Here is a 20,012-nt window from a genome sequence, read left to right on the forward strand (position 1 = left end):
AAAATGCAAGGCAGGTGAGTCTCTGTAGGATGACTACTGTATCATTATATTACAGGCTATACTGTAATAGTAAAGTGTATTTGCACCACCTGTAAAGCAGACTTTTGTGACAGTGTTGTAATAGTGATTGCTGCAATGTAGAGTTTGCTGTTTTTACATCTAGAACTCTAACACATATATGTTACTTTTAATGATCTCAGACATAGATCATTGCACATTGATATCAATGTCACTGTTGCTTATGACAAGTTTTTTGTAAATAGCCCAGGTCAGCAATAGTTTACATGTAGGCTTATGCTGAGCCAGTCAACTGGGTTCCCTAAGGAGTTTTTCACCCTAGGCTTGCACTTTTAAAGTTCACTTCAGTGACAAATTACAAAAAAGTTATATACAATTAGACTAGGATTGATTTGATTGATTGAAAGAAAGGAACATGAAGTCAACTTTGAAAGTAGGAAGTATTACTAGTGCAAAGACAGTAAATGACCCTAATCTTGTATCTGGATATTTATCATGCGTTCAGTATTCACATGTGCATTGTGTCAATTGCATAGAGAACTCAATAGTTCTGAAAATATTTGTCATAGCAGAAGAGGAAGTGTCACATTCATCCAGAAATCATTCTGATCTGTGTAGTTAATACATCTTTTCATTATTGGTCTTTCTGCCTTTCAGTTTGTCAGAGAATACTTCTCAGTTTATAACTAGTCGTCATGCTCTCTACACCCACACATTTCTGTAGACAGGAAACAGGTTAATTCTGGTCTCAACGTGTGATCTGAGGAGGCTTACTGTACTGTACGCTGTGTGTTGATGCGGAACGACAGCATTAGACTGTTTGAGTTTGTATGAATTTAATAGGGTTTTCATGTATGTTTGTAAAGTACATAAATTCATAAATTATATTGTAATGAAAGCGCAGAGAGCAGGTCTCGAACCCGGCGTGCTATCGACTTTGCCGCAAAAGCATGCTCGAGCGGCAGAGTCGATTTCCGGTCCGATCACTTCTGACACCAATGTAATGAAACAGCAGGGAGGAGGTCTCGAATCCTCGACCTTCTAGCCCGAGGTCCGGCACGCTATCGCCAAAGAATGCTAAAAGAATGCTCGTGCGGCAGAGTCGATTTCCGCGCTTATAAACCCAGGGTCGTTACAATATTTTGTCAAAATAATTTCTCACAAAGTTTCTCTGTATGTATCAACTTTGGTGTCTGATAGGTTAGGTGTATCTTATCAAGTGAATGATCAGAAAGTCTTCATGTTTATATGAGTTGCGGAGAACTCCCCCCAACTTCTGTTCCTTGGTTGTCTTAGAGTGAATTTGGAAAATATTCAGACCTATTGACTTTTTCCACATTTTGGTACATTACAGCTTTATTCTAAAATGGATTAAATAGATTTTCCCCTCATCAATCTACACACAATATCCCAGAATGACAAAGCAAAATAGGTTTTTAAAAACGTTTGCAAAAATAAGACCCTTTACTCAGTCAGTTGTTGAAGCACCTTTGGCAGCGATTACAGTATCATGTCTTCTTGGGTGTGACGCTACAAGCTTGGCACACCTGTATTTGGGGAGTTTCTCCCATTCTTCTCTGCAGATCCTCTCAAGCTCTGTCAGGTTGGATGGAGAGCGTCACTGCACAGCTATTTTCAGGTCTTTCCAGAGATGCTCAATCGAGTTCAAGTCCGGGCTCTGGCTGAGCCACTCAAAGACATTCAGAGACTTGTCCCGAAGCCACTCCTGCATTGTCTTGGCTGTGTGCTTAGGGTCATTGTCCTGTTGGAAGGTGAACCTTCACCCCAGTCTGGGGTCCTGAGTGCTCTGGAGAAGATTTTCGTCAAGGATCTCTCTGTACTTTGCTCCGTTAATCTTTCCCCCGATCCTGACTAGTATCCCAGTAACTGCCACTGTAAAACATCCCCATAGCATGATGCTGCCACCACCATGCTTCACCGTTGGGATGGTGCTAGGTATCCTCCAGACGTGACACTTCGCATTCAGGCCAAAGAGTTCAATCTTGGTTTCACCAGACCAGAGAATCTTGTTTCCCATGGTCTGATAGTCTTTAGGTGCCTTTTGGCAAACTCTAAGTGGGCTGTCATGTGCCTTTTATTGAGGAGTAGCTTCCGTCTGGTGACTCTACCATTAAGGCCTGATTGGTGGAGTGCCGCAGGGATGATTGTCTTTCTGGAAGGTTCTCCTATCTCAACAGAGGAACTCTGGAGCTCTGTCAGAGTGACCATTGGGTTCTTGGTCACATCCCTGACCAAGGCCCTTCTCCCCCGATTGCTCAGTTTAGCCGGGTGGTCAGCTCTAGGAAGCTTCTTGGTGGTTCCAAACTTCTTCCATTTAAGAATGATGGAGGCCACTGTGTTCTTAGGGACCTTCAATGCTGCAGAAATGTTTTGGTACCCTTCCCCAGATCTGTGCCTCGACACAATCCTGTCTCTGAGCTCTACTTACAATTCCTTTGACCTCATGGCTTGGTTTTTGCTCTGACATGCACTGTCAACTGTGGAACCTTATATAGAAAGGTGTGTACTTTTCCAATCAATTGAATTTACCACAGGTGGACTGCGATCAAGTTGTAGAAACATCTCAAGGATGATCAATGGAAACAGGAAACAGTACCTGAGCTCAATTTTGAGTCTCATTGCGAAGGGTCTGAATACTTATGTAAATAAGGTTTTATATTTTTAATAAATAAGCTTTGTCATTATGGGCTATTGTGTGTAGATTGAGGGGGGGAAATAATGTAATCAATTTTAGAACAAGGCTGTAACATAACAAAATGTGGAAAAAGTCAAGGGGTCTGAATACTTTCCGAAAGCACTGTAAATCCACTGTATACAGTAGATGTGGTGTCATCAACCTCTGCTCCTTTATCTAGGTGGGAGCCCATGATGCTGAAATGTGATGTTTGACCTCTTGGGACTAAGGAAACAACCCCATGGAACCCTCCAGTAGGTAAACGTTCACTTACTCAGTCTTTGAACTCATACAGTATTTCAATTATTTATATATACTTTGCTCTTTACTGTTGTTTGTCCCTTTTAATTACTTGGGTAGACTGACGTCTAGTAGTAAGAATCCCCACACATAGGACCACTGTGTTTTTAAACAGAGCTGCTATCTTGTCAAAATATGACATTTGATGTTTATAACTCTATTATTGTAGCTGCCAGTATGTCGTCAGCAGTGGAGGCCAGTATGTACAACAGTATTCAGGCCATCCTCAGAGAGACTGCCTCCTCATGCAGCAAAGGTACATTATCAGTGCATACAACAATAAAAAGTCAACGATTATCACATTCATCATTATGTGGCATAATTATCTATTATAGAATATTAATAGTATTGAACAATTTAATAGACTTGAGAACCTTATGTGGTAAATTCAGCAGCCTTGTTTGACTTCCTGAAGGTATGCTGAGGTGGACTCTTCATAAGAAGGTGGAGACCCATCCATCTAACAGTGTCTCACTGGTCAATGTTCTGGTCAAAGAGCTAGAGAAGGTTGGTCTGACGCTACTAGAGTATTCTGTTCTTGCAGAATGACACATGGCATGCCCTTTGTCTTCAGAAGTTTAATTGGCCATTTTAATTGTCAATTTGATGATGAAAGCTTCCTTCATTTGTTGATTCAGGTGGAGAGGCTTGACTATAAGATGCATGTCATTCCATTGCTTCACACTCTCCACTATGTTATTATTCAGGTCAGATTCATTTACCTTACCTTCATCTGAAATAACCTTGATCAGAGTGTAGCTGTCCTGTATTACTGACATCTAGTTTACTGTGTTATTTCCACGTCTCATATTTCTTGTGTTGATTTCCTGGTTATCTTTATCCTGCTTAGAATAATTATATTGTTCCTTGTTTGTTTTATTTTGGGATGCCCTATTCAAGCTATGTGATTGTTTTGTGTTTGTGTTTGTTTTTACTTTCCAATCAGCTCTGATGTATGTGTCTGATTGTGATGGCTGCTCTTTTTATTCCGGTGTATCGACAGCAGTCTAGCCGCATTCCATGTAACCTGTTTCAGAGAGTGTATGAGTGCTTCAAAAGGCTCCTAACACTTCCAGAGCCCTACTGTACTATCGCACTGAGATACACGAGAAGCATAAAGATGGAGCAGATCACACCAGGTACTCATCACTAGCACTTTACACTTTACACAGTGGCATGTACTGTAGCACAAGCACATTTTAATCATATGAATACAGTATACAGTTCTCCAAACATGTATTTACCTTACTCCCTTTGTTCTGCTAAAGCTCCCTCCCCTACAATAACTTCCTCCACAGGAGCTTTGTATCAGAGAAGGGTAATTGCTGAGCAGAGCCTAAAGAACAAACATTTTCCCCAGCAGGAAAAGTGAGTTTAAAACACCCACGAACACATATGCCATCAGAAGATATTTTACACTCCCACTGAAGTCAGTTTGTAGTCACTAGCAACAGCTGACTAATTTAGTCATGGTCATTTCTCATAAGGTGAGGGTGGGGGATTGTTTGCTATGTGTGAGCTTGGGTGTCACTTTCCCTTTCACAAACTGTTGATTTTGAATGAGGACTTTCCCGTCAGCTACTCTGAGGTTGTTCTGTATCCACAATAGCTGTGCTTACTGGCTGCCCCTCTGACTGTGTCCCCTGTAGGGTATTTGTGTTTGCAGACCCGGCTGTGTTCTCAGGGCCCCTGTGGCAGGCGGTGAGGGCAGACCTGGTGCTGGCCAGCCCCCAAAGTGACATACTGGGAAGACGGGTGCTACTGCACACTCTGCAGGCTGGACTGGTGAATGCCTGTCATGGTCCCATACTGACTCAAGCTCTGGAGGTGAGGGAGGTCAATGGGCTGTGATGATATGAGACGTTTGGATTAATTGATTTCATATCTTGGTATTTGTGTGCATCAGATGGATAATGAAATCACGTGTGTGCCTGCGTGTGTGCGGGCATGCATGTGTGTGTGCCGCAGGATCTAGGAGAAGATGTGGAGCAGTACTTCCAGGAGGTGGTGTTAGCTGTAGAGCAGAGTATAGAGAATGGCGAGGCCGGCCGTGACCAGTACCAAACCAGGCTACAGCACATCTACAGTGACATCCTGACCTCTGCTAACCAAGGTGTGTGTAAAGCAGGATAGGGTTGGGTGGTATCCATATTTTCCTATTTGCATACCGTCCTTACGGTATTACAGGTTTAGTACACAAGGGGGCACCAGAAAACCCATTGGGCATCTATTACCATAATGCTAACTAAATTAACACAAGTCATAGCAAATTTCCATGAAGGCTGCTAGCTAAATATGCTAACAAGCGCAAACGAAAATAAACTAATTGCAAAAACAGGCAATCCAGCTCATGAAGTTATACATACAGTACCAGTCAAAAGTTTGGAGACCTACTTATTCCAGGGTTTTCCTTTATTTTGACTATTTTCTACATTGTAGAATAATAGTGAAGACATCAGAACTATGAAATAACACTTATGGAATCATGTGTTAAAAAAGTGTTTAAAAAGTGTTAAACAAATCTAAATATATTTTAAATTTGAGATTTTTCAACATAGCCACCCTTTGCCTTGATGACAGCTTTGCACACTTATGGCATTCTCTCAACCAGCTTCATGAGGTAGTCACCTGGAATGCATTTCAATTAACAGGTGTGCCTTGTTAAAAGTTCATTTGTGGACTTTCTTTCCTTCTTAATGCATTTGAGCCAATAAGTTGTGTTGTAGCAAGGTAGGGTTGGTATAGAGAAGATAGCCTTATTTGGTAAAATACCAAATAGGGCAAGAACAGCTCAAATAAGCAAAGAGAAACGACAGTCCATCATTACTTTAAGACATGAAGGTCAGTCAATCGAGAAAATGTCAAGAACTTTGAAAGTTTCTTCAAGTGCAGTTGCAAAACCCATCAAGCGCTATGATGAAACTGGCTCTCATGAGGACCACCACAGGAAAGGAAGACCCAGAGTTACCTCTGCTGCGGAGGATAAGCCCAAATAAATTATTCACAGAGTTCAAGTAACAGACACATCTCAACATCAACTGTTTAGAGGAAACTGTGTGGATCAGGCCTTCATGGTCAAATGCCTGCAAAGAAACCACTACTAAAGGACACCAATAAGAAGAAGAGACTTGCTTGGGCCAAGAAACACAAGCAATGGACATTAGACTGGTGGAAATCTGTCCTTTGGTCTGATTAGTCCAAAATTTGAGCGTTTTGGTTCCAACCGCTGTGTCTTAGTGAGACGCAGAGTAGGTGAACGGATGATCTCTGCATATGTGTGGTTAACACCATGAAGCATGGAGGAGGAGGTGTGATGGTGTGGGGGTGCTTTGCTGATGACACTGTCAAGTATTTATTTATAATTCAAGGCACACAACCAGCATGGCTACCACAGCATTCTGCAGCAATACACCATCCCATCTGGTTTGCACTTAGTGGGACTATTATTTGTTTTTCAACAGGACAATGACCCAACTCACCTCCAAGCTGTGTAAGGCCTATTTGACCAGAAGGAGCGTGATGGAGTGCTGCATCAGATGACCTGGCCTCCACAATCACCCAACCTCAACCCAATTGAGATGGTTTGGGATGAGTTTAAACCGCATAGTGAAGGAAAAGCAGCCAACAAGTGCTCAGCATAGGGTGGCTACTTCGAAGAATCTCAAATATAAAATATATACCAATTTGTTTAACACTTCTTTGGTTACTACGTGATTCCATATGTGTTATTTCATAGTTTTGATGTCTTCACTATCATTCTACAATGTAGAAAATAGTAAAAATAAAGATAAACCGTTGAATGAGTAGGTGTGTCCAAACTTTTGACTAGTACTGTATATAGGGTAGGAGCTACCGAATGTCATTTTCGTGGGTTTGGACATTTTACAAGTGAATGTAAATGAGAGACATTGTGCAAAGGAACAAAGTTTTGATGCATGCTAGTTTGAAGGAAGAACAGTACTGGCTCTGGAGGAGCATGTGTACACACTGTGTCTCTGTGGAGTCTGGAGTCGCTAGGGCAATGGGGCTGCCTGCTCTGCTTGGAGAAGAGGGACGTAGTAGTAGACAGCCAAGAACTTAGAGGAGGAAAAACGCAAGGAAATCAAGATAGCATTGGCAGCTGTACAGGTCTCTCAAACACGGCAGAAAGCTAACACCATATGATGCACTGTTACCTAATTATTTCAGCCACTTACTTAGATAACTAGCAAGTTAAACTTAGGGGTCGTGTTAACAAAGAATTCTGCGTTTTTCATAAAGAAAAGACAAAACTCATAAGAAATACCTTGATGCGTTTTATAAACGCAGATCTAAAATGTTTCTTAATGTCATTTCTGCCCGGCATCAGACTAATTTTGTGCTTCAGTTGCACTTCTCCACTCGGATGAGAATTCACAAAAGGGCATTCACACATTCTATAATGTGTAGCTACCTTTCTCTGGTACTTTTACTTTTTAGCCTACTTTTCTCCGGTAAAATGCTAGATTAACTTTAAGCAAAACATTAGGAAATGTAGCTGGCTACATTCTTTCTATGAAAAACATTAGAAATATGTTTTAAAAGACCTTGATTTTTCATACTAAGCTCATTTAGTTGTGTGGCTGCCAGCCAAATGGTGTTGCACTTCCTTTGTCATTTGATAAAAATTCACCTATTTTCTTACACTAATGTATTTTCTGTGAAGGAAAACTATAGTTGCATGCCCCTGCTCACTCTTTTGAAGCAAAAACACTGTTGCCTTTCAAAGTGAAATATAATACCCTTGTCAATACACAGATGGACTCACCTGCTCCCTCTTTCACCCTTTGTACAAACAACCACGTGACTGGCTTAACTGTTCTGGGGAACTACAGTAAGCTTCATAATGTAAAATAGTGTGACAGGTGAAATGAAGAACGCGATCTGCTTTATCTCCTAAGGTATTGCACAAGTTTACTGCAGGTCTTTACTTAAAGAGTAGCTACAAACATTAAAATGTATTGAAAAACTTCAAAGAAATAATTTCAACAGTATTGACGGTATTGAAAAATCATCCTGTGGCCATTTCTAAATACCCTGGCATACGGTGTATATGGTATACCACCAAAGGCTAAAGGAGAATAATGAAAGAGATTTGCTGACTGTGACAAACAAGATATTCACTGTTTATTGTGTTATGTTCACTCTCTCTGTTCAGACCCAAAGGCCGGTGGCTCTTTTTCTAACACTCCATTGCCCTCGCCAGAGATTCAGTTCCACCTGTGGACAAACGAAGAGGAGCTGTGTGAGTCAACATAAGATAACCTTAGTTTCTAGGCCATTATAAAGACTTGAAAATTCTGTAAAATCAGACTAATAGATAGCGTGGCAATCTTGAATCGTTCATATTTTTCTATAGGGAATGAGCTGGTGAACTTCACCCTAAACGTTTCCACCTCTGAGCGGAACTCTATGTACCAGGAGGAGGAAGAGGAGGATGTTTCTAAGAGGGTTTCCCTCCTGTCTGTTGATAGTGGAATAGAGAAGGACCTGTCTGACATGGAGGAGCGGGAACAGAGGAATCCATTCACTCGGTCACGGTCACCGTGTTTCAGAGGGAGAATGAAGCCAGAAGACAAAATGGCTCTGGTACAGGAAAACATCAAGGGGCCCACCAGTAGCACCCCTCTCCCTAAAGAGGAGGGGAACCATACCGCACGCATAGTGATGATGGGAGACGACAGGGTGCTGGGGAGACTGGCCAAGGTGTATCACTCCATCCGGTAGGATGTACTTCTACTTTCCCTTAATGTCTCTTAATACCTAGTTCCATCCTCATACATGTGAAATTCTGTTTTTATCCAAAGTGACTTACAGTCATGCGTGCATATATTTTTATGTATGAGTAGTGCTGAAAGTTGAGCCCACTATCCTGGTGTTGCAAACACCATGCTCTACCATCTGAGATACAGAGGACTACTGTACACTGTAATTACACTGTAATTCTGTCATTTAGAAATGTGAGTGAACTATTTTACAATGTGCATTACTTTTGTGTGCAGAAAAAGGGAGGCAAAACATCTCATCTTGACCAAGAGAGTGAACCTACAGATATACTACATCCCTGTCACTGATGAGCCTATCGTCAATTCACCTGTGAGCAATAATCCAGTCCAAAATCCAATGATCAAATCAAATCAAAGTTTATTTGTCACGTGCGCCGAATAAACAGGTGTAGACCTTACAGTGAAATGCTTACTTACAGGCTCTAACCAATAGTGCAAAAAAGGTATTAGGTGAACAATAGGTAAGTAAAGAAATAAAACAACAGTAAAAAGACAGGCTATATACAGTAGAGAGGCTATAAAAGTAGTGAGGCTACATACAGACACCGGTTAGTCAGGCTGATTTGAGGTAGTATGTACATGTAGATATGGTTAAAGTGACTATGCATATATGATGAACAGAGTAGTAGCGTTAAAGAGGGTTTGGCGGGTGGTGGGCGGCGGGCAGCGGGACACAATGCAGATAGCCCGGTTAGCCAATGTGTGGGAGCACTGGTTGGTCAGCCCAATTGAGGTAGTATGTACATGAATATATAGTTAGAGTGACTATACATATATGATCAACAGAGAGTAGCATCAGCGTAAAAGATGGGGTGGGGTTAACAGTGCAAATAGTCCGGGTAGCCATTTAATTACCTGTTCAGGAGTCTTATGGCTTTGGGGTAAAAAAAAATTTGTGAAGCCTTTTTGTCCTAGACTTGGCACTCCGGTACCGCTTGCCATGGGGTGGTAGAGAGAACAGTATGACTGGGGTGGCTGGGTTCTTTGACAATTCTTAGGGCCTTCCTCTGACACCGCCTGGTGTTGAGGTCCTGGATGGCAGACAGCTTAGCCCCAATGATGTACTGGGCCGTACGCACTACCCTCTGTAGTGCCTTGCGGTCAGAGGCCGAGCAATTGCCGTACCAGGCAGTGATGCAACCAGTCAGGATGCTCTCGATGTTGCAGCTGTAGAACCTTTTGAGGATCTCAGGACCCATGCCAAATCTTTTTAGTTTCCTGAGGGAAAACAACAATAATACCAATGATGTAAAATAAACATCCATCTCATGCTGCACATGTACAGTAACCGGTATGATTTACTAGGTTATGGAACCAGTCTTTTCTCTTTTTCAGGAAAGCACATCACAAGTTGGAGACAGGTTGTCTCTAGCCTCGTTCTTAGGAAGGGTCGATCCCTGGTACGAAAGCAACATCAACAGTTTGGGAGCCATGATTCCAAAGCTGGCAGGAATGGTAATGAGTACTAATACATGCATTGTTTTATAAAGTCATCTAATTCTGATCATGATTGTCCAAAAAGATCCATCAAATGGGTTCAAGGATACCTAAATGGAAAGTGGTTTTTAAGATAGAAATAGACATCCAGTCATGTCACAGTGAGACCTAATACTGTGTCTACTATGTGCCATTGCAGCAGTCCAGTCACAGCAGGTCATCAGAACCCAACCACTTCCCTGTGGATGTCCTCTCCTACTACCTTCGCTGTGGCCTACAGCCTGTCCACTTCACACTCTACTCTGTCAAGGTCAGCTCCCTGAGATACATCCACATGTCATAGTCACGTGTGTGCATGTGTGTTATCAGCATGATGTAACACCAACATATGGCAGCCCATGTATAGTTCATACATAGTTCATAGCCCAGTATAACATAATGATTACGGTTATCATCAGGGGTTAAATTGGGAATTTGGAGGTTGGAAAGCCCTATTTGGGGAGGGGGGGGGGGGGTTAGGATTGGAGTTGAAGTTAGGGTTAGGGCAGGAGCTAGGGTTGAGTTTGTGGTTGGGGCCAGGGTTAGGGTTGAACCAGAATGTGGATGTAAAGCTAGGCTTAGGGTTGTCGTTGAGTCTAGGTTTAGGGTTGAACCGGGATGTGGACATGAAGCTACCATTTTGGTTAGAGTTGAGGCTAGGTTCAGATTGAACTGGGGTGTGGGCATGGGGCTAGGAATAGGGTTGTGGTTGAGGCTAGGTTAAGGGTTGAACTGGGATGTAGACATGAATCTAGGGTTAGGGTTGTGGTTGAGGGTTAGGGTTTTACAAGGATGTGTACATGAAGCTAGGTTTATGATTGCTGTCATCCTAGGGTACCCAAGCCTTAATCTTAACCTTGGTTTATCATACTTTTATCATACTTTTTCTTTTTTCTTTGGACTCGTAGATTGCTGGAGCTTGGCTTTCGCTTTGACCCAAGGTGCAGGAGCCCTGCTTCGAGTAGCTCCGGCTCAATTTAACCACTTGTTATTATTAAGGGGGAAAAAAACACAATTTATCCCTAATTTGAGCTTGTTCTTGTTGCCATGTTGTGTTTTTAGATCTCTGTCTCTGGCCAAACTGGCAGCCCTGTGGACGAGGTGTTTGTGTCCCACCTGGATGCTGAGTTCCCGGAGTTTAAAACACTCAGAGAAAATCTAAGACAAGGTACTGTTGTCACAATTGTGAATGCAGCATGAACCGTGTTGTCAGGACAGGGACAGAAACTAGATCGTCCTGTTACTGCTTCTGTTGGTGATTGCATAATGTCTCTCTGCAGAGAGATCTAGTAGGCGACGAACAAGGAAGACACATGGAACCTGTGGAGCGGTGGTTTCTGTGAATTACAGTAAGGTACTTTCTGAAGGATTTCTTCCCTATTTGTGTTATAGAGTATTTGATTAGTGGTTAGTGAATGTGTTCATGCTTGGTTAGTGTAGTCACAGTATCATTGTAATCATTTAGGAACAAGTAGTACACTTTTAAATGAAAAGTAACAACTTTGGAAATATCTAGATATCCTTTAAATCCGTATGGCATAATGTCTTAACTACAGTACCAAATGTGTATGTGTCTCAAATGCTTTCTGCAGGTCTCCTTGAGCAAACAAGAGGTTGTTCAGGGAATGTCAGTCATGACATGTGGAGTGGGCATCAGTGCAATATCATCCAATGAAACAGAAGGTTTGCATTAAAACATATAGTAACTACATAGCTGTTCTCAATGGCAACTTGGTTTCATTAAATCAAATCACAATTTGTCATCCCTACTTTCCCTAGTTCTTGAATTCCTCACTGTCAATTTTGACAGTACAAATCCAAGATGCTGCACGGTAAGGATATTTCTGAATGTGTGATAATAAATCATTGAGACCCCAGTAACACCATATGGAAAAGTACTAATACTGTCAGTCAGGCAACACACTGTCAGATGTGGTTTCTTGATCTCATCCTCATGTCTCACCTTCAAAGTAGATTATTGATTAAGGCAATTACGTATATATAATGGTAGAGGTTTGAGTTGAGCCCATAAATGCAAAGAGGGCAGGCATACGGTACTGCAGTTTGGAGTCACATCTCACAATGATTTTTGCTCCTAACCTATCAGGATATTTAATTTGACCATGCTGTGTTGACAGGAGATCAGAACCCAAAACATTAAAATCAGAATCCTGGAAGATAAGACCTTCACTGTCTGTCTGGACAAAGACTGTCGCAGGAAATACACACATGTCCAAAGGTCAGAGATCATACTCATCAGCAATAGAATGCCACGATGCTCTACCATCTCTACTATTGATGAATAATATACAGTAGTTATTGTGTTGTCTTTTACAGAGAATTTCCCTGGGCTCAAACTGAAATAACAAAGTAACTAACACTCTTTTACAGCATTGAGATCTCTCCATGTTTGGATCCAGGGTATTGCCTCCAGACAAGTTCCAAGTTCAGTGTGGGAAAGGAGAGGGAGGCGGGGCTGAGCAAATATATGTGCAAGATCCTGCCTCTGCCAATCAATACCTTCACTGGCATCAACCACTGAAGGGATTTGATTATTTGGCCCGGGCTCCATTCCGGGCGTGAGCCAGGTGCCCCGCTTTGGCCAATGGCGAAGTAAGCTAAAAACAAAAGTGACATTGGTTATGCACGTGGAGTAATGAGTAAGATTCTGTGTTTTCACATGCAAAAGGGATTTATTTTGATAAAAAAGTGTTTTATCTGCCTTCCCAATAAAATCTAGTTTTAAAATTCTAACATATGTTTTATGAAAAAGAGATATATGTATTTTAATTTTAATTTTATTATGATCCCCATTAGCTGTTGCAAAAGCAGCAGCTGCTTTTCCTGGGTTCCACACAAAACATGACATAATACAGAACATTAATAGACAAGAACAGCTCAAGCACAGAACTACAACAAATTATTATTTTTTGAACGTAGCCTACATATCAGTACATACACGCAAACTATCTAGGTCAAATAGGGGAGAGGCGTTGTGCCGTGAGGGGTTGCTTTATCTGTTTTTTAAAACCAGGTTTGCTGTTCATTTGAGCAATATAAGATTAGGGCTCTATATAATACTTTACGCTTTCTTAAATTTGTTCTGGATTTTGGGACTGTGAAAAGACCCCTGGTGGCATGTCTGCTGAGGTACGTGTGTGTAAGTTGACTATGCAAACAATTTGGGATTTTCAACACTTTAATGTTTCTTATAAAAAGAAGAAGTGATGCAGTCGGTCTCTCCTTTATATCAGCCCTATGTGTCACGCCTGCTCCCGCCCCCCCCCCCCCCCAATATCTATCTGGTTCCCCGCTCTGTTCCCTGCTTCTGCATTCATTTTCATTTGTCTTTGTTTACCCGTGTGCTGACGCTGTTCCTGTTCTGTTACCTGTCTGTTCCTGTTTAAATGCTGGTCTCCCCGTACCTGCTTCTCATCTCCAGCGTCGGTCATTACACTCTGACTACAATGAAGAGGAAGACATGCCGCTCTGTTCTGACCATATGTTTTGACCATGACAGTTTACAACCAAAGTAGCTCCAAGTAATTTAGTCTCCTCAACTTGTTCAAAAGCCACACCATTAAGGTTTAGAACTTAGGGAATGATTTGTACCAAATACAATGCTCTTAGTTTTAGAGATGTTCAGAACCACACACTTTACATGTTTGACATTAGAGAAGTTCCATTAAAGAAACGCCTTTTAGTTCTATTAGATAGCTCTGAATCCACAATATGGCAGAGGTTGAAAAGCCATGTTTTTTCAACAACAGGTTATGGTCAATTATATCAAAGGCTGCACTGAAATCTAACGGTACAGCTCCCACAATCTTCTTATCAATTTATTTCAACCAATCATCTGTAATTTGTGTCAGTGCAGTACATGTTGAGTGCCCTTCTCTATAAGCATGCTGAAAGTCTTTTGTTAATTTGTTTACAGAGAAATAGCATTGTATTTGGTCAAACACATATTTCCCCCAACAGTTTGCTAAGAGCTGGCAGCAAGTTTATAAGTCTGCTGTTAGAACCAGTAAAGGCCGCTTTACCACTCTTGGGTAGCTGAATTACCTTAGGCTTCCCTCCAAGCTTAACGACAAAGACTTTCCTCTAGGCTCAGATTAAAGATATGAAAGATTGGAGTGGCTAAAGAGTCTGCTACCATCCTCAGTAGCTTTCAATCTAAGTTGTCATTGCCATGAGGTTTGTCATTATTGATCGATAACAATAATTTTGCCACCTCTCCCACACTAACTTTACAAAATTCAAACTTCCAATGCTTTTCTTTCATTCTTTTTTATGCATGAATATGATGGCTCACTGTTCATTGTTGACATTTCCTGCCTAAGTCTGCCCACTTTGCCAATGAGGTAATCATTCAAATAATTGCCAACATCGAATGGTTTTGTGCTGAATAAGCCATCTGATTTGATGAAAGATGGAGTTGAATTTCTGCCCATAATTTCATTTAAAATACTCCAGTGTTTTATATCATTGATCTTGGCTTCATAATACAGTTTCTTCTTCTCTTTGTTGAGTTTAGTCACATAATTTATCAGTTTGCAGTAAGTCAGCCAGTTAGATGTACAGACAGACTTATTAGCCACTCCTTTTGCCCCATCTCTTTCAACCATACTGTTTTTCAATTCCTCATCAATCCATGGAGCCTTGACAGTTCTAACAGACCGTTTCTTAACAGGTACATGTTTATCAATAATTGGAAGAAGCAATTTCATAAATTCATTAAGTGCAGCGTCATTAACCACGTAAGACCCCAATTTCTTTTTACATCATCCACACAAAATATTTTGCTGTGACTTTTATATCATCTCTTGTACAGTATTTTAGGCCCAGCTTTTGGAACTTTGGCTTTCCTGGATATAGCCACTATATTGTGATCACTGCATCCAATGGGTACGGATACAGCTTTAGAACAAAGTTCTACAGTATTAGTAAAAATGTGATCAATACATGTGGATGATCTTGTGTCTGTAAACACCCTGGTTATTTGTTTTTGAGTGATGCAACATCTGCCTAGTAGATGACATGACGGAGCAGATTACTGTTCAATTTGAGAATTACGCTCATTCCCTCACCACATTTTCCCATTCACTTCATGGGCCATAGACAGGTGCACTGTGGTTCAGCTTAATCGATGCCAATGCCTAGTAGTGTGGGTGGGGCTCAACAGGCACAGTACTTTTTTTTTTAGAGCTGTCACTCCTGTTTATAAAAGTGCAGAGATATTCTTGAAACACAACTAACTTTTGTAATTTTCTGTAACACAGCATACTGACTGTATAAAGACATATTTATCAGTTGTATATTTCCATGCAAATTCCTAATGGACAGTCCAGTGAATTGTTGATGTTTTGAATGTATTTCATTTGGATCGCTTTCTACAGTGCTTGTTTGCAATAAATGTTCTGTTTACACTATGCTATTAAAGGAATGCACTGTGTTAGTAAACACAGAGGACATTTCTTCTTATATCTTACCCGATTTAAATGTTTAGAATGAATATCATAGTTCGACTGTGTGGATATTTTGTATGAATAAACTGAGTTCATTTAATCATGTAGGGCTGGACAAACTCACTACCTGAGCTGTTTTTTTCTTTTACCTGTCTCGTGTAGTTGTCATCCTCACGCCCTGAGGGCGCTGCAGACAAACAGCTTAATGCGTGCAAGGTGTACGACTGCTTTTTCAACTACAGAGAGGTGATATCAGGTGGTATGCGCTCGTGACAACTGCCAAGAACGATATAAGAGACGTTAAAAGTCAGAGACAAAATCACCGCGCACAAAGAATAACCATACGCTAATTAAAGTACTTTCAAAAAGAATAAGTTGTGTAAAACAGTTTACCGTAAAATATGACGTGGACATGGACGGAGTGGACATGCTTCGGTTGAAACAGGTGCATTGACTAGCCTCAAACACACCAGCTGCGCTGAAAAATTGATTCATCCTTTTGACGGTAAGCCATTGTATACTACTGATGTTAGTGTTTGTTTTTGGCTCTATTGAATTAGCTTACAGTTTTTTTATTTAAGGTTTGATTAGGGACATATGGGCCATTATATCTTTATTTTCAGTGATTTTAGTAATTATTCTAATAGGCATTCGTTAAATAAAGTTAACTAAAAACATGATTACATCCTCAATGTTAAATATGATTGCTATGTACCTATACTTGATTTTAAGCTATATTGCATTATTAAATAGTAAATGTACATGTTAGCTACTGTTTGAAATATGTTTATGGATTTCTATACATATTATTTGTGTTTATTCACAGTGTGTGTTCTGTATGAAGATAGTCTGTGAGACAGCGAGTTCACTTGGCTGGCAGCCATGAAGAGGAACAAGCAGATTGACATTAAGGGTGCTCTAGTCCTCTCCAGCATCTTCCACTTCCTGTATTCTTGTGCCAGAGCCTGCATCCTCCCCTTCCTCACCCTGTACCTCAGATACCTGGGCCTCACTCCCTCCATGACGGGCCTTCTCATGAGCACCAAACATCTCATCTCCCTGGTCTGGAGCCCTCTGGCCAGCTTTCTGTCCAAACACTACAACAAGAGGAGGGCAGTGATTACAGGGTCTCTGGTCTGTTCAGCAGGGGCAGCCCTCATCGTCCTGCTCATCCCATCCACAGGCGTCGAGACGCTGACCAGTCACTGCAACATCTCTCACCTCAGTGTGAGTCCCACTGAAGAGCTGAGTGACTATGTGCATGTTGTTGGCAGTGAAATGCCTACCACCCACACTACCATTGTGTCCCAGTCAGCAGCACATGAATCTTCACCTACAGAGACAACCAGTGACACTATGTCTTCCGCTGTTTCAATGAGCAAAGCCACAACCTACACTCTCCAGCTGCAACATTCCAACAATGTGACTACTCTCCAGCCGCAACATTCCAACAATGTGACTACTCAATGGTCACAAGTGAATGTATCTGTGGCCAACCACAGTATAGGAGGGGAGAGAAATGGCTTAGAGTCCCACCATGGTGCCTCCAACACTTCACCCACAGTGAGGAGGGTTAGCAGGTCAGCAGAAAAGGAGAAGCAGAGGGAGAAGGATGAGGCCCGCTTAGAGTTCCTGGGAAACCTCAAAGTTATGGACGTCCAGCACCAGCTCTTCTTCATGCTCCTCATCGTGGTGTCGATATGGGAGCTGATGGCCGCCCCTCTGGAATGGACCGTGGACGATGGGCTGTATGAGTATTTGGATTTTGTGGATGCCTCTGATCGCTATGGTAGCACAGGAGTGTGGGGGCTGCTTGGGGCAGTGTGTGGTGTGAGTGGTGCAGGACTGCTGGTGAGCCACCTGGACTGCCTCAATGGCTCACACACACCCAGGGGAGCTGTCCACTTCTACTCCTATGCAGCTGTGACAACCCTGGCCGTGCCTGTGGTGGCCTTCCTGCCCCTCTACCTAAACAAGAAGCGTAGTCGCTCCACTGGGCTATTCAAAGCTTTACAGCTGGTGCGAGGGGACCTCCGTGCCCTGCTGTGTGCTGCCACTACCTTCCTAATGGGGCTGGCGGGGTCTGCGGTGGATGACTTCCTGCTGTGGCAGATGCAGGACCATGGGAGCAGCGAGCTGCACATGGGACTCTCTTTAGCCGTAGCGTTGCTCTCCCGGGCCGCCTTCCCTCTGCTGAGTGGCCGGGTGTCGAAGCTCCTGAGCCCAGGCAGGGTGCTGCTGGTGGGGACAGCCTGCCTGGCCCTGCAGTGCCTCTACTACTCCTTCCTGTGGGGCCCCTGGGCTGCAATACCTGTCCAGGTGCTGAGCTGCTTCAGCAGTGGCGCCCTCTGGTGGGCAGTGCAGGTGCAGTGCGAGGACGTGGCCACGCCGGGCACGGAGAGGAGCGTGAGGAGGGTCTACCAGGCCCTCTCTCTGGACCTGGGGGCAGGGCTGGGCAGCATGGCCGGGGGGTTTGTTGTCCACAGGTTTGGGGTATCTGTGCTATTCAGAGGTGTGGCGGTGATTCTGCTCCTGTGGTGCCTGTTTCTGCCCCTGCTCCAGTGGAAAGCCCCACGCCAACGCAGGATCAACTACTCCCGCCTCCTCGCTGCTGACACCAGTGAAGTGAGCGAATCAGAGTCGGAGCAGGAGAGAGACTGGCTGGAGAAAGCCATGGAGGATGATGAGCAATGATAACATGGGCAGGAGGATAAATCATTAGACTTAAGGAACAATATGCAACATAATGGAAGGATGACAGTATCAATTCTGCTCCTGGAGGATTCCACCACCACTTACAGACATGTCACTCTTCATTTAGTCTGCCTTCTTGCTGCTCCACAAACTGTTAAGTGAATCTGTCCCTGGCTGGTTTCATTGAAAACCAAGTATTGCTTTTTAATTCTCCATTACTGCAGCTTTATTAATTTAGTGCTAACGCTCTAGCATTCCCCACCTGCCCAGAAGGCGTCTAGCATTCTTCAGTTAAACTAAACGCATGGACTGCAAGCCTCACTATTGCCCTGGAGGTTGATCTACTGTGAATGCAGAATGAGGATAAACTGTCATTTGCATAAGTTATCAAGAAACTCTGGATAGCAAATAATGGAGAATTAGGTGTTGGCAGGTGACTGTGCGAGTCCTTATGAGTGTTACTACAGTCCACGTTAGGCAGCTTTACTGTCTGTAACATAAGGCCACTTGAGTGCAGGTGTGGTATTTGAGTGAGACAACTCTGGACTAACAGACTCATCCTGTATGTGTGGTTTAGCCTGCTCTCACATGACGCATACTTACTCTCTTGAGTCCACTGTGAAAATGTTATGTATTGTTCAACTGTAGTAGAAATCACCCCTTGGGTCAATTTCCTAACTAAACATTAAGTGCCTCTTGTGTGGGGGAAGTATTAGAAGCTATTTGTGGTTGGTTGCTGAACTTGTAGGTTAGATGGTGTTTGCTAATCTTGTATTTCAAAGGATGTTTGCCAAACTTGCCACAGGTGACATGGCCCATTTTGACCTGACTGTTGCTTCAGCATATCAGCCAGAGACACTAATATAGTTTAGCACCTCTCCCTGAAACCTCTGTCTAATTTACAATGCTTGGAGTGGATATAACAATACATTACATAGTGGTTGATATACATGTCCAATGCCTAGTAGTATATCAATAAAAAGATTAGTATTATTGTGCCTTGAAGACATTCTCAAATATTGATGACTGGCATTACAATACCTTTTGTTTATCTAATGTTTATAGTATATTTATTGCTACATTAAGTCAATGCAGTGGACAGTATATGTCAATACCTCACAACAGCGTAGTGTCAAACGTCAAATGTCTTGTAGTGTTTTTAAAGAACACAAGCAGGAAACCCAATGCCTCTTGTGTCAATATCAATACGCCTCTTAATGTAACAAAGCAAAGGTCAGCAGTATGTGGAACTCCTCTTGAATCTTTGTATTTGGCCTTGTCTGTCATGACTCATGACTGTGGAGAACAGTCAGTTGAGTGATAAGGAGCTATCAGGCGCTATAAGTTAAATATTTGTTTTCCAACCGGACCAGTCGGTCCCAGATGAGGGTCCTTCTGTTCACGTCCACCTCATACTGTAGACTTACTCACGCACTATCCTGACCTTATCAGACAGAGGGTTGTTTTGTTTTGGGGGGGGGGGGGGGGGAATTGTCACCTCATGAAATTGACTGAAGTCTTTTATATTTGTATCTGTCTGTGGACTGTAGACTTATA

At 42.4% G+C, this 20,012-nt stretch overlaps 2 protein-coding genes across 3 annotated transcripts; both read left to right on the plus strand.

Annotated features, from left to right (window-relative positions):
* The first annotated feature begins 3,186 nt into the window (after nucleotides 1-3,186).
* On the plus strand, nucleotides 3,187-13,580 carry pik3r6b (phosphoinositide-3-kinase, regulatory subunit 6b). 2 transcript variants are annotated; one of them, XM_055886146.1, is made up of 18 exons: nucleotides 3,187-3,269; nucleotides 3,429-3,520; nucleotides 3,652-3,720; nucleotides 4,017-4,152; nucleotides 4,312-4,381; nucleotides 4,663-4,840; nucleotides 4,982-5,126; nucleotides 8,190-8,276; nucleotides 8,391-8,754; nucleotides 9,034-9,127; nucleotides 10,153-10,272; nucleotides 10,454-10,564; nucleotides 11,356-11,461; nucleotides 11,574-11,647; nucleotides 11,886-11,976; nucleotides 12,073-12,125; nucleotides 12,432-12,532; nucleotides 12,685-13,580. In XM_055886146.1, exons 1-18 carry the CDS (start codon nucleotides 3,191-3,193, stop codon nucleotides 12,833-12,835), a joined length of 2,121 nt encoding a protein of 706 aa, XP_055742121.1. In that variant the 5' UTR covers nucleotides 3,187-3,190; the 3' UTR covers nucleotides 12,836-13,580. The 2 variants fall into 2 exon arrangements, 1 of the variants encoding a protein (XP_055742121.1); XR_008754973.1 differs by lacking the exon at nucleotides 12,685-13,580 and having other exon boundaries at nucleotides 11,574-11,642; nucleotides 12,432-12,466.
* A 2,405-nt stretch (nucleotides 13,581-15,985) lies between these two features.
* On the plus strand, nucleotides 15,986-19,460 carry LOC129825971 (major facilitator superfamily domain-containing protein 6-like). Its single transcript, XM_055886163.1, has 2 exons — nucleotides 15,986-16,266; nucleotides 16,588-19,460. Exon 2 carries the CDS (start codon nucleotides 16,644-16,646, stop codon nucleotides 18,453-18,455), a length of 1,812 nt encoding a protein of 603 aa, XP_055742138.1. The 5' UTR covers nucleotides 15,986-16,266; nucleotides 16,588-16,643; the 3' UTR covers nucleotides 18,456-19,460.
* The last annotated feature ends 552 nt before the right edge of the window (nucleotides 19,461-20,012 follow it).

The sequence above is a fragment of the Salvelinus fontinalis genome, chromosome 2 (genome assembly GCF_029448725.1).
Source record: "Salvelinus fontinalis isolate EN_2023a chromosome 2, ASM2944872v1, whole genome shotgun sequence".
Taxonomy (NCBI): Eukaryota; Metazoa; Chordata; class Actinopteri; order Salmoniformes; family Salmonidae; genus Salvelinus; species Salvelinus fontinalis.